This window comes from Macrotis lagotis, chromosome 1 (assembly GCF_037893015.1).
Source record: "Macrotis lagotis isolate mMagLag1 chromosome 1, bilby.v1.9.chrom.fasta, whole genome shotgun sequence".
In the NCBI taxonomy this organism is placed as follows: Eukaryota; Metazoa; Chordata; class Mammalia; order Peramelemorphia; family Peramelidae; genus Macrotis; species Macrotis lagotis.
The window spans coordinates 805,786,505-805,810,780 of record NC_133658.1 but is presented as its reverse complement, the minus strand read 5'-3'; the positions used below and the strand labels follow the sequence as shown (position 1 = coordinate 805,810,780).

Below are 24,276 nucleotides of genomic sequence, written 5' to 3'. Positions count from 1 at the left end.
CTGAAAATAGCTGGTAGAACGATCCAATTGAAATTTTACCTCTTCCTCTTAACCCTGCCTACTTAAATCACTCAAACTAAAAAATTGTTTAAACAATGACCTACTATGAATAAAGACATGCCTTTGGTGTGGACCCAGACACACATACACATGGACACATACACACACACACACAATAAACATATACACATGTATGTATATGTGTATTCTAAATATGGATATCTATATATCTTTATTTCATAACTCATAACTTTATTTCATAACTAAGATCCCCTAGCTCTATTATTCTGTTCTTTATTCTAATATTTTATGTTCTATCAGGAGGCTAGATTGCACAGTGGGTAGAGCATTGGCCCTGAAATCAGGAGGATATGCGTTCAAATCCAACCTCAGACACTTACTAGTTGTGTGACCTTGGACAAGTCATTTAAACCTGATTGCCTGGCATCCAGAGTCATCTTCAATCATCCTGATCCATATCTGGTCACTGGACCCAGGGTAAAAAGTGAGGCTGGTGGTTTAGCAACCCCCCACACTTAAATCCAATTTATGTGCCTGTCATTGCATCACCTCCCTGATATTAAGGTCATCTCCAAGAACAAAGGACAAACATCATCTACTTCATCATCATAGCCATCATCATAATTATCATCATTATCATCATCATTATCATCATCATCCTTTCTATCCCTGACATGTTACATTCTTGGTTCCCCTCCTCCCCATACTTCCATCTAGAACCCTTCTAAGTTCTCAGTCACCATGTATAATTTATAACATTGTAGGTACCAAGTTTCCTACTGAATCGAACATTCTGGGTTCTGGGTTATAATTTTATAAGTTCTAAAGTCTTTCCCAGATCTAATTTGCTAGACTCTGGGAATCCTAGGATTTGGGTTCAAATCATTTATGACTGTGTGACCTTAGACAAGTCATTTGGCCTCTTAGGACCTCAGTTTCCTCATTTGTAAAATGATGAGATTAAATTAGATGATTTTGGGTCTCATTAAGCTCTATGATTCTCTTAATCTATGAGGTATACCTGGTTGAAAAGTCCTATTGAGGTGCTTTGTCTTCACACTAGATAGTGAAGGAGAAAAGAAATAGGGAAAAGGATAAAAGAGGCAGTGTGATAATAACCCTTCTCTTTGATGGATAAAGAAAGTTGTTAGAATTCTCTAGCCAGTTGGCCTGTCTCCATTTTCTTTTCTTCTTCTTCAACATATTAGTTTTTCGAGGATCCTAGGAAGAAAAGGGGTTCACTCATTGATTATGAATTAATCTTGTATACACCCCCCCACATACATACATATCACATACACACTATGCCTTCCAAAAATTCAGAATTCAATGAGTCATCTGGTAACCAAGGCAACATCAACACCACCTTACATTAATGGTGTCTAGGAGAGGGCACTTGGAGGGAAAAAAAAAAAACAACAAAAGTTACCTTGATACTGATACTGTCAAAACATGACCATATCCAAGTCCTGGGAATATAAGTCTTGTACTAGAATTAAACAAGCCTATTGTAAAAGAGGTGTAAATAGTGAAGAGAGTTCTCTGTAGGATTAGAATTTACCAGTGGGTGAGCCTTTTATGAACCTTTCACATCTAGTTGGAGGAAAGGCACAAAAGGTAATACAAACATAGGGCTTTAAGGTTGCCCAGAGCACCATGCATTCACCATCTTATTCCATCCTCACTATAGCTCATAGAGAGTGAGTATTATTGTTTCTATTTATCTGGAGAAATTGAGACTCAGAAAGATTCACTTGCTCACAGTCCTGAACCTGGTAAGAAACAGAGCTGGAATTCAAGCCCAAGAGGGTAGCTATACCATCACACTGGTGGGTTGACAAGGGACTGTATTTTCTTTGACTGGGAGGGGGATAGTATTCTATCTCTGTTAATATTGACTCAATGTTGTTGCAGTTTTAGATTTGCAAACCCTACTTTGCCTTCATGTAATCCTAATAACAACCCAAGGCAGTTGATAATTCAATTCAGCAAACATTTATTAAGCTTCATATATATGTAAGAAAAGCATTATTATCTTTATTTTGCAGGCAAGAGAACTGAGTTTAAATAACTTGCCCCAGGTTATATAATTCATTTCAGCACAGGTTGGACTGAGGTCCTGTATAATTCCAACACTGTATCATCATTGTTTACCGATACCATTCATTCAGGTGACAGTCACACTTGGCCACCTCTCTTTCTGAGTCCTTAGGATAAAGTGAGAGGAGCAGTGTACTTTCAAAAAAAAATACCTGATTTTTTTTTTATCCAGGTCTCTACCAACTGGGTTACCTCAAATTTCTCTTAAGCCTGCTAGGTAATGCTGTGGGTAGAGTACTGGGCTTGGAGTCAGTAAAGATTTGATTTAAATCATTCCTATGTTCATTTGGGATTTTTTTTGGCAAAGATACTGGAGTGGTTTGTCATTTTCTTCTCTAGCTCATCTTACAGCTGAGGAAACTGAAGCATACAGATTATATGACTTGCCCAGGATCACCTAACTAATATGTGTCTGAGACCAGATTTGAACTCAAGAAGATGAGTCTTAGATTTGGCTTTGTAATTCTCTTCAAGTCACTTTACCTCTCAGTGATTCAGTTTCCTCATCTGCAAAAGGGAATAATAATAATAATAATATCATCTCCTCAGATTTTATGATCAAATGAGATAGCATGTATACATTTTACAAACCTTAAAACTATCATCATCATCATCATCATTGGACCTCATTTTCCTCTTCTGTAATATAGGGGCCTTTAAATTTCCTTCCAGAGCTAACTTAGAAAGTTTGGGTTAGCTCCTGATGCTCAACCTAGACAAGGCTTAGACTAATGTCAGGGTATCCAACTAAAAGTTTTGAAAATATCTTAGATACAGAAGGTGACCAAAACATTTGACAACCTAAGAAAACTTAATATTGGTGTTTATTAAGCATCTGTGAAGCAAGTGCTCCTCGATTCTTGATAGCTAGCCAACCAATCTTTCTTTACCCTCAGCAGTTTGCACAGTGATGCCTCAGGAGTGATCATTCTTAGTGGTGATAGCTGGCTATAAAATATTTAACTTCAATGTATAATTACATTACCTTAGCCTCTAATAGGATTTGTGCCATGCAGACAACTACCTTGGCCCATGGCCCAAAGATATAGACCCAAGTTATTAAGTTCAATGTAACCTAGTAGATAAATAAGGAAAAGATTCCACTAAAGGTTCTATGCTGGGGACCAATGTACAGTGTAATTATTGGAAAGGAAAATCCACAGGAGTCTGGTGATTTGTCCGGCTTGCTAATACATTTTATCTGGTTACATCCGTGTAAATGTGATTCACATACATAATTCCTTGGGGTTCACAGTGACAGCTCTTGCCAAGGCATATTTGGACCTATAAAATCTCATTATGGGAAATAACAATCACATGCTCTTGGTAGCCTTTAACAAAGAGGTAATATTGTAATATTGTGTGAGACAGACAAGATTTTGAGGATTTAGATTCTGGTCACCTGGGTTTGAATCCCAGTTCTGATATTAATTTCCTGTACTACCCAGGACAAGTAATTCTACCTATTTTAGTTTCTTCATCTTCATGGAGATACTGATTCCTGAATTAATTCATCAAACTTGAATTAAGTACCTAATTGCATAGGGTATTATGCTGGGCACTAGAAATACAAAAGTCAAAACAATGATGGGGAGACATACTTAGAAAAGATAAAATTCCTGCCATGTAGGAATTCCTTCCAGTAGTTTGTAGGACTAGATGACAGACCAATAACTATAACATAAATACATTTTATACATATACGGATATATAAAACATGCACATATGGTAGGTTTATTATATGAATTGCATGTTTATATGATCCCTCTATATATGAACAATACTTACATTTATGATTTATATGTATTATATGAACTATATTATGTATGTATATGAACAGTGTATTAGGGAGAAACAAAAAACAGTGATTCTATAGTCAGCCTTAGTGTTTTTACAAATGTTGGTGGAGGGTGAGGATGGTTTGGGAAAGGTTTCTTAGAGAAAGTGAGATTTTAATTGTATATTAGAGAATAACAGAAATTCATCAAGTAGATATGGAGGAAAAAATCTTTCCTGGGAATCAATAGCACCAGGGATCAATCAGTTGATCATCAAATACTGATTAAGTACCTACTTTATAACAGACATAGTGCTAGACACTGGAATACAAAGGTGAAGCTAAAACCTCCAGCTAACAGGGAATTTATTGCTAAGGGGGATGGTACTTGGGAACAGTGAGATCAACTCAAAGAACTGAGAGGGCACATGCATGGGATGGGTCAGAAGTCAGGAATAGTCCATTTTAGCTGCCTACATAGAGGGGAGTTGTGAGATTGGGCTAGAAAAGAAGAATGGTATTAGATTGGACAGCAGGTTGCCAAAAGCTTGGCTCTTACTCAGAAGACAATAGAACACCACTGCAAGGATGAATAGCCTCTAGGTCATACCATATGAGAATCGATCAAAGACTATGGAGATGTCAACAGTCAGGAAGATCAGTGGAATGAACAAACAAGAGGAACGAATGAATCAAAACTCATTTACTAGGCACTTACAATATATTAGGCACAATGCTAAACTAAAATACAAATACAAGGAAACAATATAGTACCTGTCCTCAAGAAACATACATAAGGGAGTAGGAAGCAATGCATTTTTCCTAGTAATTATTGTAATATAGATGCTTAATAAATGTTTGTTGAATGAATGAAAGACTGCAAGGAATGGTGGGAACTAATGCATGGAAAAGAGTTCAGTGTGGAAGTATCTAAGCTCCCTTGTATTTATTCTTTGTCTTTTCTGGAAAAAACAAGGAAACAAAAAATAGTTCATATTTTTTAATGAAGAAAGGACCTGAACCCTGTCTTCCTGGATGGCTTGTGCAATCCTGATTATGTTGAGAGGACTCAAAAAATGAGAAGCAATAGTTAGCAGTTTTCAGAACTCCAAAGAACAAACTTCAATTCATTCCTTATCACTCTGTCAGCACAGAATTAGTGTCTACAGAATGAGACTCTTTGGGTTTAACTCTCCAGACAGAAACAGAGTTTATATCTAGATTCACTTTCTAGAGACATTCATGAAAGAGTCAAAAAACTTATGGGAGGAGCTGAAATCTGAGTCCAACTCTGCTACTCACTTGAGTAAGAATTTATCTTCTGTGGACTTCAGTCTCCTCACCCATGACACCACAAAGTTGAATTTGATCATCTCTAAGGTCCCCTCCAGTTCTGATGTCCTGTTCTCAAAGATCCCTTTCTATCAGTTAAACAAAAAAAATTAATTAATGAAAATCTCCAAATGGGGTCACAAAAATTTACATACAATTGGAAAACCACTGGACAACAAAAAATGGTATAAGAAAGTATTTGAACAAAGTGGTCTAACCTCTATCTGCCTATCTGCCCAAGATAAAATATGCAAAAGGATCTGGAAACTTCAAAGTGCTGTGTTTTTTGTTGTTCAGTCATTTGAGTCATGTCTTTCTCTTCATGACCCTGTTTGGCGTTTTCTTGGCAAAGATGCTGCAGTAGTTTGCCATTTTCTTCCCCAGCTCATTTAACAGATAAGGAAACTGAGGCAAACAGGGTTGCATGACCTATCCAGGATGACACAACTTGTTAAGTAGCTGAGGTCATATTTGAATGCAGGTCTTCTGATTCCAGTCCTAGCCATTCTATCCACTGTGTCACTTAACTGCCCTGTTCAAATCCAGCTTCAGACTATTATGGACTCTGTGACTCTGGGCAAGTCATTTAAATTATGCTTCACTTTCTTCCAGTACAAAATGGGAAAATGATAGAACCTAGTTCCCTGAGTTGTTTAAGGAGCAAATGCAATAATATGTGCAAAGTACTTTGTGTAGTTTAAAGTACTACATAAATGCTAGTTGTTATCATCATCATTGCCATTATTAATTACTGTAGTAGAAATATCTCCATTTTTGACAACATGGTTTCATTAATTATTAAAGTATAGAGTATTAAAACGATCTAGAAAGAATCTTAACTTGGTGCTAGAAACTTAAGTTCATTAAAAGTCAGAGCAGGAAAGGACTTTAAAAACCATCTCCTCAATTCTTTTATTTCACAGAATGAGGAAATTGAGTCCTAGAAGGGATATGACTTGCTAGAATGCTCACAGATAAATGGTAAGAGAACTTGGACCTAAGGCAGGAACTGATCTCCCCAAACCCACTGTTTCTCAATAGAGAGAACTTTTAGTTTAAAAGAGACCTTAAGTTTAAAAATAAATCTTTTAGTTTATGCAGATGTTTAACCATATCTTTAAAAAAAACACTCTTAGCTCTAAGCAGAAACTTAGAGCTTTTTATATACACAGTGTAATTTATTGGTCATGCCATAGAGTCTGCCAAAAAGAAGGTTGATCCTTGCCAGCTGCTTTGGTGGAGGGAGATAGTAAAGTTAGGACCAGGTTTTTGAGTTCATGTAGCAGGTGGGTTAAAAGGAGGCAAACTCATTCCAGTTGCAGAAATCCCTAGTGCCCTGAAAGCAAGAATACCTGAAATTTATCATCACAGAGTTCTCACTATGTGATTCATGTCTGCCATTGCCTCATGTGCTCATGGTAATCCATGTCATTTGTGTTTAATCTAACCACAGCTAATATTGGGTACCCCCTAAAATTGTTATCCCTAGTTATCATAGACACTAATGGGAAAAAAAAAAAGATTAGTTTTGGAAGTCAGGAGCAGAAAACAGAAACTCATTTTCTCATGTTCGTCCATTTGTCCTTTGTCAAATCTGCTGCTATGATTCCCAACATCCCACTCTCAGAGGTGGAAGAGACCTCAGAAGCCCTCTAATCCAAGATGTGCCTGATGAGGATTCTCCTAGGAGCAGCATTCCCAAGAAGTGATTCTCCAGCCTTCATTTGTAGAATGATATTGAGACCTCTCCCTACTACCTCCCCAGTGCCATCTTTGGATAGCTCTAAGTAATTGTTAAAGAGTAAGACTGAGGCAATACTGATCCCTCTGCTACTTTAAGCATCATTTCCAGTTTTGTCTTCTGAGAACAAGGAGAACACATCTAAACCTATGGTAGCCCTCCAAAAACTTCTTCAACTTAACCATTCCTTCTATGGCATAGTCCCCAGTTTCCATAATATAGATTGATGATTGCATGATTCCTGTTATCCCAGTTATCTGAAAATATAAGAGAGGAAACAGAAAGTTGGAACAAACCATAAAACCACCCTCCCCCCAAAATAGTTTAAGTCAAGAAGATAAGACATGATTGAGGACCCTTGTGGTGTAGTTGGACATGGATGTAAAGTCAGGAAAGATCTGGATAGGGTCCTGACTCTAGAGCTTTCTTACTCATTAATTAGAAAGGCAGACAAGCCTTAAATGACTTTACAAATATGAGTTCTGATGATAAATAGATTTATTAATGATTTATGGAACATGGCATCTTCTTTCCTTTTATTGGCCACTGATCATACTACTATTGCTTGAGATTAGTATGCCCACTTCTTCAACTTGAAACATCATTTCCCTTCCAATCTACAAGACTCAGATCAAATGCTACATCCTGTGCAAAAAGCCATCCTTTAGTTTCTTTCAACTGCTTTTGTTCTTTTCCAGTTTAATTCAGTTCTTTGGATCATAGTGATTTTAACAGTCAAAGGATCCTTCTAAGGACTAAGTCTACAAGGTTCAATGTCTTCATTTTTCAACTCAAGAAATTAAGGCTAAGAGGTCACGCAGCTAGAAGATATCTAAGGAAGAATTCTAACTCAGGTCATCCTGTCTCCAAATTTAATAGTCTACTTGCCCTACCACCTAGCTTCCATTTATTAAATGACTACCAGTTACCAAGCATTATGTTAGGTGCTAAGGATGTTGTTCAGTCCTTTCAAATGTATTTAACTCTTTGTGACCTCATTTAGGGTTTTCTTGACAAAGATACTGGAGTGGTTGGTCATTTCCTTCTCCATCTATTTTACATATGAAGAAAGTGAGGCAGACAGAGGTTAAGTGACTTGCCCAGGGTCACACAGCTAGTAAGTATCTGAGACTGGTTTTTAACTCAAGGCCCATTTTTATCCCCTGTGCTTACCTACTTGCTCCAATAAATAAAATTTTAAAGTTTATTTAAAAAGTCCCTTTAACACAATCTTGAACATAGTAGAAGCTTTTACATTTAAAAGAAGGGAAAAAAAACTTGTCCAGAGGAAACAATTAGAGAAGAACAAAGACTTAATATGAGTAAGGGAAGAATTTAACTCTGTGACCCTTTAGGCCAGTCTTAGATTGTTAGATTTCAGTATTTTATTGAAAACAGATGCCAGGTTTTTCAGTGACAATGGAAATTGAGTTTCTAGGAAAAGACAGTGTTGTAGAATTGAAAACACTATATTTGGAATCTGAGCTGAGCTTGAATTTTGGAAAAAACCTCAGATAAGTCATTCAATCCATCTGAGCCTCTTATCTGTAAAATGGGATCAGTAGCATCTGCCTTTACTTTAGTCACAGAATAGTTATGAGAATAAAGTTTGATAACAAAGTGAGACAAGAACCATAAAGTAAAAGGTAGGCTTTGTTAGCATCTTCTTGCCACATTTCAGTAGTGTGTTGATCTACTATACTTCAAACCAGAAATTTGTGAAACCCATCTCCTAAGAAGGAAAAGTCAGGTCTTCCAGAGTAGGGGTTTGGGGAGAGGTGGGGGAGAGTATGAATAGTACCTCACAAGGAGTAAGAGTGTTTCTTTGGCACTGAACCAATGCCAATCTGTAGAGCAGAGGGAGAAAACATCTTTCAGATGTTGACCTGGCCTTGCTCATGTTTTTATGTCTGGGAGATCACAAGTTTAATTTGTTTTGACAGAGGTTCTCCCTAGAAAGAAGATTTTTACCAAGCACCTTCTTCTGTTTAGAACATCAAGAAAGTTATCTGTTTATCTTGTTACTCTTTTTCAAGGGGAGTTTCAGTACTTTTCTTGTAGAATATATACAGCAACTAACCACCTTGATTCATTTAGTTTCATTAGACTGAGTTATATCTTGTTCTTATTTGCTTATATTGTACATAATCTGGATATTCTATCTAAACTCCTATACTGTTAGATAAGGTGCCCAGACTACCAGATCCTCTCAGGGATATCTTTGAGCCCTGAGGTTGGAAATGTCTTTCTAATCTCTCTAATTTAATAATATCTTTCTAATGCTATGGCTCATGAGCCCCACCCCTACCCCCCACGATGGGGTCCTGTCACTGATGTCATCCTGCTTAAAGTTTCCTATAAGTCAGGATGGACATTTGTCCAACTGTGGTTGGAGACAAAAACATCAAATTAAAGGTTGGCTTTGTTATCATCCTCTTATCACATTTCTGTAGTTTGTTGACCTAGAATATGTGACATATTCAATTGCTATGAATTAAGCCAGCCATATTTATTTAACTTTTATAAAAGAGTCATTTGTTGTGCTAAAAAATTAGTTACAAATTATCTCCACCACCACCCCCACAAAATTGTGATACTACTAAACACAAAGTCAAGGGTGTGTTCTCACCTGTTCAATATTTTGGGGTTAAATAGACTGGAATATTTTTGTCTTCATTTTCGGAAACAAAAAGATATGGATTGCTCATATGTGAGGTAGGGTAATATAATAGAGAAATATCTAGAAGAGAGGAGATCTGGGTTCTACTTCATGTTATGCTGGTAGAGATAGAAGGGATGACCAATGACTTTTCTTCAATTGAATTTATTTGTTCTCTCCACTATAAAATGAAGAAGTCAGGCCAGATGACATCTAACATTCAAAGTTGTAAGGTTGCTTTTTATTCTATTACTCTGTGTCCTTGTACCTAATATTTTATGTTTTAATGGATTTTATTATTATCATACCTAATATTTTACATTTTATTGGGTACTTAATATTTTAGGTTTTCTGTATTTATGTTCTGGGTCCTATTAGTATCCTTAGTGTTCTGAGATCCTTTTTTGGGACTGAAAAATTGGGTTCTAGTATCCCTTTCTGCATAATATTCTGAATTTTAGATGTTAGAGAATTCTTCCAGAAGGAAATACCATGTCAGTGTTTCCATAGTACACCAGGTGCAATCAAATGAGTCCCAAGCCATTCAAAACCCATCAAGAACTCAGAGGAACTTTCAAAAGAGAATGTCTTCTCTTTATGTGGGAATCAAACCCAAAAGGAAATATTTAAGTCATCCTGCTTCAAGCTTGCTATAATATTACATTTGTCCAATGATTGTTAGAATGTGATACAAAGCATCAAGGAAAAGATTGGCTTTTTATCATCCTCTTGTCATATTTCAGTAGAGTGTTAATGTAGAATATTTCAAGCTAGAAATTTGTGAACCCCATCCACTAAGAAAAAAAATTCAAGTACTCCAGAATAGGGGGGATGGAGACAGGCTCATTTTCTTCCTAAATCTCACTTAGATAAGACCCCTGAGTATAGTATATAAACAGGTCCTTATTGGTGGATGTTAGTAAAGATTACTAATTTTGGAAAGATTGGAAAGTGGTAAAATGCCTTTGAAAGTGAACAATGCCATACTGCTTAAGTTTCTCAAAGTAATATCTTCATAGTTTGTTTTTTTTATTCTTGTGACACATGCTTGGGAGATGCTTTGTTGGAGAAGAGCAATTAAGGTGGCTTTGATCCTGCTGTTACATCACATATTTTTTATAGTCAACAAACAAAACACATGGGAATGTGGAAACAGTGAGATAAGTGTCAGAAATTCAGAGTCAGGATGTAGGGTTCAGATTCCCACCTCTCATAAGACTTAGCACATTATGGAAAATCTTTGGACTTTTTCTTTGTCATTTGTAAATAGGGTCAGGAAGTGGGTTGGATTATATGACCTTGATGTCACTTCCAGCTTTATATTTATGATCCTGTATTTTCTATATCATTCTTTGTGAGGATAAAGTTGTGGTCATTTGATGAATTCAGTCTATTCCCTTTTCAGACCTTCAGAAAAGAAAAACTCATTGTATAAAATATTCTCGGAGTTGTAGAGGTGAAAAAGTAGACATATGGATTAACAGTGGATAGAAGTCTACAGAAGTCCAGAAGTGTTTTGAAGTCAAGAAGACCAGAGTTCAAATTGTTCCTCAGAAATCTGTTATATGACCTTGAGCAAATCACTTAACTTCTCCCTGCCTCAATTTTCTCTCCTGTGAAATGGAATCTGAGCATTATTGTGAGGATTAGACCCAGAACACTCTATTGCACCATCTAGCTGCTTCTAATGATAAATATTATCATTATATATGTATGCACATAAATATTTACCATGAATAAATTAAGGTCCAAGTTTTTGGTTTAAAAAATGAATGGTGATAATGAAATATGAATCATATCTCTGAATAGAAAAAACTTTCATATTTAATGCTTTGTATTTTTCTTTACTGTGTGTGCTGTTGTTTTTTAGTGTATCTTGTTGTGATGGTTGAAATAAGCATTGATTAAGCCCCTATTATGTACCAATTTAAAATGCCTTATCCATGATCTTCAAAACAACTTTAGGAGATAAATGCAAACTATGCCCATTTTGCAGTTGAGAAAATTAAGGCAGATATTGTAGAAAACAAAGTGGAGAGATTGAAAAAGTTCTGTAAAAGGAAAATAATTGGCAATCCCTTCTATCTCTAAGGCCATAACATGTCATAGAACTTAGTTCTCCTGATTTGCAATTCATTGACTTACCCTGGGTCACACAGCTATTAAGTATCTGAGTACCAAGAAAGGTACTCAGATCTTCCTATCTGTGGGCTTAACTCTTAAATCATTGAACCACCTAACTGCTTAATATGGCTTTTCCCCCTTTCAGTTAAGGAGTGGACTGTATTCTGGACTAGCACATATGCAGAGCACTATGATATTCTCTTAAAAAATAAACATGGGAGAGAAGATAAATCGCTCAACATACTACCAAGTATCCATGTCATAAGGGCTTATTTCCACAAAGGGATAAAGCTAGGCAATCTAGTATCCCATCCCTTGAGACTTAGAGAGATGAGGGGCCTGGCCCAAGGTCTCATATACACAATAAGTGGCAGAGAAGAAAATTGAGGGCTTTGACCTCCCTAGAATCTTCAAGTATAAAGTGAATGACCACTTATTGGAATGTTAGAGATGAGAGTTCTGTTCAGTTAGGCAGTGGTCTAGAGGACATCTGAGTTCTTGTCTACCTTGAAGACAATGATTCTGATTCACAGGTGAGCTTTGAATGGATAAAGAGGATCTAGCCTAGATGAAGAGGATGTATTGGAAGAGCTGAGATTTCCAATTTAGTTCTTTTTATCATTAGAGACCCTGCTTTGTCTGTTTTTAGGACACATAGACTGCGGGCAGGATTGGCATCAGATATGTATAGGGAACGGTCCCTTCTTTACAGTGAAATATATAGTGAATAGAGAGCTGGACTTGGAAACAGGAAGATCTGAATTCAAATCCTGCCTTAGAACATTTATCAACATGGCAACCTTGAGGAAGCACTGGAAATCTTTGGGTCTCAGTTTCTTCTAGTATTAAAATAAGAGGGTTTGACTAAATGATCTCCAACTTAAATGCTAAGGTCTCTTCTAGTTACAGAGTTCTAGGATGCTATAGTGATATAGCTGCAAGGAACCTGAGACCAGGTAGTTTAAGTAATTTTACAGATGAAGAAAATGTGGTCCAGAGAAAGGAAATCATTTATATTTCTAAATTAGTAGACTTATCCAAGTTAGTAGAAGAAGATCAAGAACCTGGGTCTCTCTACTCCCAGTTAGTTCTCTTTTCATTATACCATACTGCCTCCCCTTAAGCTCCATATTCAACCATTCTACATTCTAAGTGTTAACAATAATAATAGTTAAAATTTATTTAGCACTTATGATGTGTGGAGCACTGTAATTTATATTATTATCTTCTCACAACAATCTTAGGAGATATATGCTATTCTTAATATCCATGTTACAGATGAAGAAACTGAGGCAAATTGGTCACTTTGCCCAGACACGTTATTGACTAGTAAATGTCTGTAGCTAGATTAAAATTTCTAGACTCTAGATCCAGAACATTCTATTGCACCACCTTGCTGCTTCTAGGTCCATTTGGTCTTTAACATTTTTGCTTCTAAGATCTCACCAACCTTCTGTGTTATGTTGGAGTTGCCATGAGGGGAAAAAAAGGCATACTAACTTTCTGTATTTGGACCTTTGATATTTTAAGGCTCTTTCTTTTTTAATCTAATTTTAAAATGTCATATTTTAATATAACTGTCACTTTCCCATGACTCTTGATTCATCTATACCCTAATAGAATCCTCTATCTCTACCAACAATACACTTAAGCAAAACAAATTGACATATTGCTCACATTCTTCCAAGTCTCATTCCACTTAAATAGTCAATCTCTATCTTCCCAGAGGCAGAAGCTAGGATTCACATTCAGCTGCAGCATTGACAATGGATAAAGCTTTAAGCCTGGAGTCAAGGACCTAAGTTCAAACCTGGTCTCTGACACTTAATAGCTGTGTGACTCTGGGTGAATCATTTAAGCCTGTTTGCCTGAGTTTTATTATCATCTGGAGAATTAAATGGCACCAAGAACACCCCAAATGGAGTCAAGAAGAATCAGACATGACTGAAATAACTTAACAATAACAACCAAAATCTTTTTCTATAATTGTCCTTTGTATTATCTTTATCGTGTGAATTGTTCTGCTTCTGCTTTCTTCCCTCACCATTAGTTCATATCAATTTTCCTTCCCAAATTTTCCTAAATGTTCCACAATCCTCATTTCTTATAATACAATAGTATTCCATTGCAGCCATACACCACTGTTTATTTATCTTTCATTTTTTGGATATTCTCATTCCTTCCTGTACTTTGTTCCTTCATAAAGGGCTACTCTAAATATTTTGCATATACTGGACCAGTTCTTCTCTCTTTGAATTCCTTAGGATATAATAAGCTTGGAAGTGGTATCATTGAATCAGGATTTGTAAAGTTTAGTGATTATTCTGATTGAATTCCAAATCACGTCTCAAAATGTCTGGAGCACCCCCTCAACTACTTCAGTCTGCCTGTTTTCTCACAGCCCCTTCTGCAATGACCATTTTCATCTTTTACCACTCTTACCATAATGTTTGGTGTGAGGTAAAATCTTTTTTAGCAATGAAATTCTATGTTCTCTCCTCTAAAATTCTATGTTCCAAGGTGTGTTAAGCTCTAACGTATCATCTTCTGAATGGTTTTCTTTTTAATCTAAAATCTCTTCTACTCTAGATGTTGCAGGTTTTGTAATCTAATAGCCCTTCCTTTTACTACCTCTGCATTTGAGTTCCCTTGTACATGACCTTTCTTGTTGAGAGCAAAATCTTTATTCATACCCCCCTCCTACTACCATATATTCTATCCATGAGCTAAGAAACCAATCAAGTGACATTAAAAAATTAATGAAAGAAAATTAAAGTTCTGCAAAGGGATTTTCCTCCCTTTTCCTATCCTCATTTCAGAAAAGAACTAAAATCAAAGGCAGTTTCCCAAGTCTACCAGCTCCCTTAGCACACATGCGCTAGATTACAACCATGTTCCCAATTAGGAGAATCAATTATTCATAAAAATCTGAAATTTTAATTACTATCAGAACAGATCTTGAAGTATTCCTTCTTTTAAAGCAACTACAGTTTGTAGAACAGAAAACAAGTTGGAAATAGGCAAGATGTTTTGATGGGACCTCAGGCATAATTGTGGGTATCACAGTATCAGAGTAAAGGATTAGAATGGCAGAGTAAAGAATTAGAACTTCAGCTTTTCCTATCTAAAAGGATGTTAGAAGTCATCTATTTTAACCCCTCAGTTTACCACTCCTCCACCCAAATTGGAATCCTGTCTCTATTGAGTGTTGATTCATTTAAATAATTGTCAAATGGGCTCCTAAAAGATATTATTTTTTATTTGTTCATTCATTCACCCAACATTTTTATCAATCTACTGCAAACTATGTCGGACTTGTCTGAACTCTTTGAGAGATGAATAAGACCCGATTGGGAAGCCAACATGATTGAAAAGATAAAATCTTATTAGACTTGAAATCATCCTAAACTCTTTATTGGTTCATTCAAAAATAATTTATTAGTTCCATACTGTATGCTTGCTGGATGTTGTGCTAACTTCTGGGAACAGAGATACAAAACAGAATCTGCCCACTAATGTTTTAACTGGGGGAAAAATATGAACACAAAGACATAAATACAAATATACGCAAGGTAAATGCCAAGTAATTTGCAAGGATGGGCAGGATGGACCTCATGTTGGAGAAAGAACATTTTCCAGCCTCAAAAGCAATGATTGATTCTAGGAGATGAGAAAGGAATTTATTTCAATCACAAGGAACAGACAGTCTTCTCAAAGGCACAATGAACCAGCAAGCAGTCCAGTTTATCTAGGACACAGGGTATGTGAATAAGAGAAATAGACCATGAACCTAGAAGGCTAGACTGGGCCAGATGGAGAAGAGCTTTGGGTGATAACAGGAAATTGTATTTTATCCTTGGTTGGTTGATTGGTTGTTGTTGTCCTTCATTCTTTTTTTTATTTAAAGATTTTATTTATTGTCCTTCATTCTTGAAGAGGACCAAAATAACATCACTATGTTAGAGTCAAGTTATAGTGTCTGACTGTGACTGATTAGGCCAATATGAGCTTGGAATGCTCAATGCAAGTCAGGCACAAATAGGTCATAGGAACATTTGGGGTAGATTCTCTAAATTTGCATGTCTCATGTTTCTTTTTAGATTAGAAGTAATTGGGAATCACTTGAATTTCTTGAGCAAAAGAATGTCATGATTAGGCATGTTTTAAGGATATCAATTTGACAGCTATGAGGACGATGGACCTGGGAAAGGAGAACCAATTAGCAAACTCACATAAAGATGATGAAGACAGGAAACTTGAGGGTGGGAAGTAGGGGAAGGGGACCCCAAGAGTACCTTGCACTAGAGCATCTTGTTCTGTGGAGTTAAAAACAGGCAAAGTAGTAGATAGAAAATGGTGAACCTGAGAATCCAGTTTCTGCCCTCTTTAAAGGAAGACACAGGAGAGGAGTTAACCATTGAGTAAATGATAGAGTTAATTATAGGTAGAGATAACAATAGATAGATGGTTAGATAGATAAATAGAATTAATGATAAAGTAGATGACTAGAGTTAACAATAGATAGAGAGGTAGATAGACAAATAAGACAGACACACAGCTTGAGTTGTTGAGAGCCTTAGGGCTGTGTCAGTATTAAAGGACAAAACAGAGTATGTCTGGAATATTGTAAGGAATTTTAAGGAACATATTTAAAGGAAGACATTGGTTCTTCCCTTCAACCTTCCAATAGAGGAAAGAGGAGACTGAGGGAGGTAGTGTCAGTCAAAGTTTAAGTTAGCAGCATGATGGCGAGTTTAGAAGTGATGAAGTTGTTCTAGGAGGGGCAGATAGTTACTAAATGTGAGCTCTTTAAGGGCAAGAGCTCCTTTTTTTGTATAATGTAGTAATGTAGCCATGAACTTCAATGGGAGACTGACTAAAGATCATCTTTTAACTCCTTCATATTCTTATTTTTCAAAACTATTTCACATCTTCTTTTTTGAATCCACAGAGTCTCTTGAAACTCCAGGATTTTTAACAGTTCACAGCAGATACAAGGATCTTATTATGAATTTGTTTGTTCAAGTTGTTTTTCAGTCAAGCCTAACTATTCATGACCCCATTTGGGATTCTGTTATTCAGGGAACAATTGTCAAAACTATGATTGATTTATAGTATACTCAACTTATGAAAATCAGATATACAGAATGATCAATGATTGAATCATTTCCTTTTACAAAAACGTCTGCCATGAAAAGATTACCAGTGCTTTTAAAAATGAGATCTGAATGAGAAAAAATGGATTTGCATATTCTTTTCACGGAATACTTTTATTTCCTAAATCAAGACATATCTGTCATAGTAACATCAGTGATAATAATAATAATTTTATAACAGTAAACTTAGATCATTTGGGTGACAACTTCACCTAGGCTTGAAGAGCATCTGGATGCTTGGTAAAAGAAACACTTGTTTGATGAGCATCATAAGACTTGAGATGTAAGGTAGAAGCAGTAGACAAGAAGAACAAAAATACTGGAAGTCTCTGCCAAGACTTTTTGTGTAATCTAGAATAAGCCGTTCTCCCTCTCTGGACTCTGGAATTCTTCTAAAAATGAGAGGAATGAACCATATGAATTTGCTTTATAAGTTCTAACATCCACTGTGAGCTTTCCTCAGGTTTTGTTTATGATTCCTTTTTTCTTTTCTTTCCTCCAGAATCTGTGGATAATTGTCCAAGCAATTGCTATGGAAATGGAGATTGTGTTTCCGGGACTTGCCATTGTTTCCTTGGTTTCTTGGGTCCAGACTGTGGCAGAGGTAAGGCCTGGCTATATTTTGACTGTCTATTCTCATAGTCCCCCAAATAATAACCATTGCTAGTTTTGAATAAAAAAAGTTATAATCTAAAGGTTTCCCATCTGCCACCTTGACTCTGGTGACAAAATACCCTTATGTCACTTTGAGATTCTATGGTGAAACTAAAATCCTTTGGTTTTGTGAGTCTTGCTTTAAAATTGCTCCAAATGCTACTACATTTGACTCAAATGAGATACATTTGTAAAATACTTATCACAGTGTCTTACATATAGTAGATATTTAATAAATGGTTGTTCCTTTCCAATTTCCCCCTGTTGTAGTCTTCCAGGGTCAAATCTCTGTATTTCTCACTGCTTTTGTTAACAGATATGGTGGTAGAGAAAAAGTTTCATATTGGGAATGAGGAGAATCAAGCCCTGCTAATTATCTCATTTTATTCCTCTATAAAGTGAAGGATTCTGAAAAAATTCCTTTTCTGAATTCCCAGCTCTAACATTCTCCATTCCAACATTTAGGGCTGTTTTAAATTTTTTTTAATTAACAAAGAAATCTATTTTCTTTTCCTCCCACTCCTCAGTTGGAAAAGTATACACAGTGTAGCCTCAAGGCTCATTTTTTGCTAATCAGATAAATAAGTAAATGTCAACTGAATGTGCATATGCACATGAAGATAAACACATACTTGTATATTTGTATGCACACATATGCGTTAACATGCACATACACATACATATGTTTTATTGTTGTTCTTCTGTTGACTCTTTGTAGCCCCATGGACAAGTCCATGAGATTTTCTTTCTTTTTCTTTTTTTTATTTAAGGGAATGGAGTTAAGTGACTTGCCCAAGGTCACACAGCTGGGCAATTATTAAGTATCTGAGGTCAGATTTGGACTCAGGTCCTCCTGACTCCAGGGCTTGTGCTCTATCCACTAAGCCACCTAGTTGCCCCTAGGTAACTAGGTTTTCTTGACAAAGATACTAGAATGGTTTGCTATTTCTTTCTCCAATGTATTTCTATTTTACAAATGAACAATTGAGGTAAATGGGCTTTAGTGGCTTCCTCAGGGTCACCCAGTGTCTAAAACCAACTTTGAACTCAGACCTATCTGATGCTAGACCTGTTGCCCTATGTACTATGTCATTCAGAGGCAGAGAGAGAGAGACAGACAGAGACAGATGGAGATAGAGAAAGTGGATAGATGGAGTTAACCATAGAGTAAATGTTAATGAAAGATAGATAGATAGACAGATAGATAGATAGATAGATAGATAGATAGATGATAGATAGATAGATAGATAGATAGATGATAGATTAAATGATAGCTAGGAGTTAACCATTGAGTAAATGCTAGAGTTAATGATAGATAGATAGATAGATAGATAGATAGATAGATAGATAGATAGATAGATAGATAGATGGATAGATAGATAGATGGATGGATGGATGATGGGTGGATAAAAAAGTAAATGATAGGGGTTAACCACTGAGTAAATGATAGAGTTAATGATAGGTAGAGTTAACAATAGATAGATAGATAGATAGATAGAATTAATGATAGTGTAGATGACTACAGTTAACAATAGATAGGTAGATAGACAGATAGACAGACGCACAGCTTGAATTGTTGAGAGCCTTAGGGCAGTGTCAGTATTAAAGGACAAAATAGAGTATATTTGGAACATATTGTAAGGGTCAGTCACCAGAATTTGCCAACAGCAGGATTGTCCTGGTTGCTCACTTGTTATTTTAGGTCTATTTCTTAGAGCCATTCATAAGTAGGTTAGTGAAACAATCTTATAATTTGCCCCTTGAAAAGCTGCCCTATTCTCATATGAGTTACTGAACATGTACCAAATGATGAGAAGCATAAGAGTTTCTCTTTCTCTCCTTGTGGCCTTACCAACTCATAGTAATTATTTTCTGTCTTTGTAGAGAGAGCCGGTGATTCTGTCTGCTCCCTATTTTCATAGCCAGTGGCCCCCATTATTCACTGGATATATTACAGCTTTAACTCTCTCCATTGAAAAAAATTACAGATGGGGCTGGAACAGAGACTGTTTTGGTGGTTTGTTGTTTTGTTTGCTTGAGGTTTTTTGCATATCCCCCTTCTCTTCCCAGCCTCATTACTCCCCAGTGTGTATCTTCTGCAGAAGCAAATGTTCTCTAAGATATTGCAAATAATAAATACAAAACAGTTCACACACATTTTTAGGATGTATTTTTAAAAACATAGATTACTTTTCCTCACAACAGTCTTCTGAAGTAGGTGGGAGAAATGTGATGAGGAAACAGGCTAAAAGAGAGAAGTGATTTGTTCAAGTCACACAGCTCCTCAGGTCCAGGTCAATTGAATTCCAAAGCAAATGAGGCCTCTACTATACCGGACTACTTCAAACTGTATCTATATTATTGGCTTTCCTGTATTAATATTTCCTATTCCAGAAAGGACAGTGGATAGAGTACTGAACTTGAAATCAGTAAGAACTGAGTTCAAATCCTGCCTCAGATATTTGCCAGTTGTGTGAATCTGAGCAAGATAATTAACTATTGTCTTCTTCAGTTTCTTTATCCATAAAATGCAAATAATAGTAATTATTAGAGAATGAATAATAATAAGTTAATAGCACTTACTTTCTAGGATCATTGTGAGGTTAAAAAGACATTTATAAAGGCTTTGCAAACCATAAGTGCTTAAATCACTTTTTCAGTTGTGTCTGACCAGAGGGGTCCCCATTTGGGGTTTTCTTTGCAGAGGTACTAGAGTAGTTTGTCATTTCCTACTCCAGTTTATTTTATGAATGAGGAAACAGAGACTAGTAGGTTTAAGTGACTTGCCCAGAGTCACACAGCTAGTAAATGTCTGAGGATAGATTTGAACTCTGGTCCTTCCTATCCCAGGCTCAGATGTCTATTCATTGTGCTTCCTAGCTGCAACCCCTTTGTTTTACAGAGGGTAGCCAAAGCCAAAAGAATTGAAATGGGCTGAAAACTGAAAGTCAGGCTAGTGGCCCCCATTAATTTATTGTGTAGCATTGAATGGATAATTTTCCTTTTTTTTAGGCCTTTGTCTCATCATCTGTAATGCAAGGGGAATCTTTGAGTCCCTTCTAGCTTTCAAACGCTTTGTTATTCCTGTGGTTTATGTTTCTATGATCTAAAACAGGATTTCAAATGCCCAGGCAGGCTAGCCTGGAGAAGCAATCTGATTAGCCACTGTGACTGCTTAAAAAAAGGAAAATTGGGGAGGGTTAAGGTGGGGGGGGTGGAGGAGGAAGGATGTATTGGGAAGGGAGAAGAATCATTCCTTATGACAAGAATTACTGTCTCATTCCATATGTACTTAAAGTTAAGAGTACTGTATAAAATGGCCTTATTGTATCAAGGCAAGAATAGTGGGTACTTTGAGTACAATGCAATATCATTTATTTTTATATAGTGTCCTCTATCTAGATGATCACAAAACCCTTTGGAGTAAGAAGCTGAATGGAAAGATAATGCACTAAAGAGCTGAGTTGGGTACAGCAGCTCTGACAAGGAGAAATGATGGATGATGTTTGCACTAAAGAGTGAAGGGAAGGGAAAGGTGAAGAAGTTAGTGAAGTGAGCTCTATTGAAGGCTTGGTGTGATGGAGAAATACTAATAACAATTCAAATATTTCATCTTAATATAGGGCTTTCAAGTTTGTTGAGCGTTTTCCTCACAATAGCCCTTAGAAATAAGTGGTTGTAATATAATTACCCCCATTTAACAGATGAGGCACCTAAAGCTGAGAGATTTGGTCTTGGGAGAGACCATGGACCACATCTAGTCCTACCCTCTGGTTTTACAAATTCTATTCAGCCTATACTTCCAAGGTGGAATTTGAACCCAGTTTTTTTTTTTTTATCTCAGAGCCAGCATTCTTTCTAAACCTCTGAGATGTAATAATAATAATTATTATTATAATAATAACAATAATTTTAAACTTTGAAAATTGTACAGACCTTTATAAATATTGTCTCATTTGGTCCTCACAACACTAGATATTAAGCATTGTTATTATCCCCATTTTACAGATAAGGAAATACAGATTTGCCTCACATCACACCGATTGTTAATATCCCAGGCAGGGATTGAGCTCAGGTCTTCCTGATCACAATGCCAAACATCTCTCCAGCACTCCAGGGTATAGAGTGATTCTTGACTATCTGTTAAGAGGACATTACTATTCTATCTTCACACCTGCCTCCACTTGGAGAAGGCAAAGTCACTAAAGTGAACCATAATCGTGCAACTAGTAAGGTTAGCAAGGCTGTGTACACAGGTCTTTTGACTAGAGTCCATCCCAACGAGTTGGTGTCATAATGGGAGAATCCAGTCCTAGTAGGAATAATACAGTAATAATACATGAATAATACAGTAAAATCCAGACCTAGTTCAAAACCAGCCTCAGATTAGCTGTATAATCCTGGGCAAGTCACTTAACCCCTGTTTGCCTCAATTTGTCATCTCTAAAATGGGGATAGTAATAGTGCCTACCTCCTAGGATTGTTGTGAGGATCAAATGAGATAATAATTATCTAAAAAATGATGGTGGCTAGGTGAATAGAGCACCTGGAGTCTGAGGCTAAGTTCAAATATAGCCTCAGGTTTGATACTTAATAGCTATGTGACATTGGATAAGTCACTTAACCCTGATTACCTTGTATTCAGGGCTATCTCTGGTCATCCTGATTCATATCTGCCCACTGGACCCAGATGGCTCTGAAAGAGAAAATAACTTAGCATGGCATCCCTTCACTCAAATCCAGTTCACATACTTGTCATGGAATCACCTCCATGACATCATGGTCTTCTTCAAGAATGAAGGACAAGGGGTGGCTAGGTGGCACAGTGGATAGAGCACTGGCCCTGGAGTCAGGAGTACCTGAGTTCAAATCTGACATCAGACACTTAATAATTACCTAGCTGTGTGGCCTTGGGCAAGCCACTTAACCCCATTTGCCTTGCAAAAAAATAAACCTAAAAAAAAGAATGAAGGACAAACAACAACAATAAATGCATTTATATTGAGCATATTTAATGCACTTGTACATGCATATATAAATACACATGTGCATGCACACATATGTTCATAATATTAATGTACAACTATGCACACATGCATCATAATTCTGTGCATACTTCTATAGACATATATACATATACATAAATCTAGGTGTTTATACAAACACGACTACATCAAATGGCAATGTTTGTATAACTACATAGATCTATGAACACAAGTGTACTATGTATTATACACATGTGTATAATGTATGTACACAAGCATGATGTGGTTGTGTCATATGTTCATGTACTATCTATTGTATACACGTATATGATGTACTACATAATATGATATGTTCATATCTGCATAAACACAGTGATCCATGCACATGTATGATATGTGTTATATGTGTGTTGTAGTGTATGTATGCAACCTGGATCTCTGTGCATGTATGCTGTGGATGATGCTTGTATACAAGTGTGGTATCACATGTGTGTAAACCCATACGTCTGTCCACATATGTGCTGTGTATTGTGTATGTATGTGTGTATAATGCATTGCACATGCAAATACATATTGTGCACCATATAGATGAGTGTGAACATATGTCTAACATCCCCACACTTGCTGTCCTCATTAGAATGGACATTCTCATTTTGTACTTGAAGCCTAAGTGGCACATAGTAAGAGCTTAATAACTATTGAATGATTATTATTCCACTCTTTCTAGTATCAGAAGTGTATGTGAAGATGTTGAGAATTTCTCCTTTTTTCCCTCCTGCCCCACCCCCTTATCCTGTCTTTATTAGATTGGCCATTCTTTTAGGGTAGGAGGATGCTATCTGTTCCTGGCAGCATCTTCAGCACCAAGGACAGTATCCTGGGTCTTGTAGAAGCTTAATAAGGGATCTGCTGAATTACAGCGGAACTGACATGTACAGGAAGCTGGCTGGGCATGGGGGTGGGCAGATGCCCATTTCCTAAAGGGAGGGGAACAAAAGGAAGAGAGAAAGCAATGATGATGGAGAGACGTAGAAAGAGGCCACGGGATGTGGTAGTTAAAAGGATGACACCTTGAGTGCCTGAATAAGTACTTTGAAGTAGAAAAAAGGATCAGATAATAAAAGCCAAGGTAGTATTCCCTTGGGTTTGCAGCCTCTTTGCAGAGGAGAAAGGCATGAAAAAGCAGAACAAATTGTGAGGCAGACAAGGTAAGAGTATAAATAACAATTCACCTTCCCTGTAGGAGCACTTCACTGTTGACAACTTTTCTATCTCAGAAAAACCAAGCAAGGTAGGGACTGCAAGTGTTATGATGCTCATATGTCAGAGGCAGAAACTGAGACTCCAAGAGGGTGGTGTCTTGACCATGGTCATATATCAGGTCAAGGGCAGAGGCAAGGCTGAAACCCAGGCTTCCTGACTCCATTGCTCTCTCTAAGATGTTGATTCTTCCTTGCTGGAAAGTGACCTTGAATAAAATGCAGATGATCAAGTGGTAAAAAGGAAATGCCAGAAGAAAGAATTCAAAGGAGAGTTCATGGAGGGGAAGGTGAAAGACTAATGGTAGGATGAAATACAAGAATAGGAAGAAAAAGAATGATATTTGTGAATAAGAAAGGAAAGAAATAACAAAAACAAGTAACCTAGGTGGAGAAAGGGACAAAAGATAATGTTTTAGTTATATATTTAGTTTCTTTCCAGTATTTGAAGGGTTGTCATGTGAGAAA

General features: G+C 36.6%; 1 protein-coding gene across 7 annotated transcripts in view; it reads left to right on the top strand.

Annotated features, from left to right (window-relative positions):
• The window catches only part of TENM4 (teneurin transmembrane protein 4), a 1,252,272-nt gene that overhangs the window by 1,022,187 nt on the left and 205,809 nt on the right, over positions 1–24,276 (top strand). For all 7 annotated transcript variants that reach the window (XM_074216997.1, XM_074217000.1, XM_074216995.1 and 4 more), the window contains one exon: positions 17,413–17,514. In XM_074216997.1, coding sequence (XP_074073098.1) covers positions 17,413–17,514 — 102 coding nt within the window. The remainder of the gene's footprint in view (positions 1–17,412; positions 17,515–24,276) is intronic.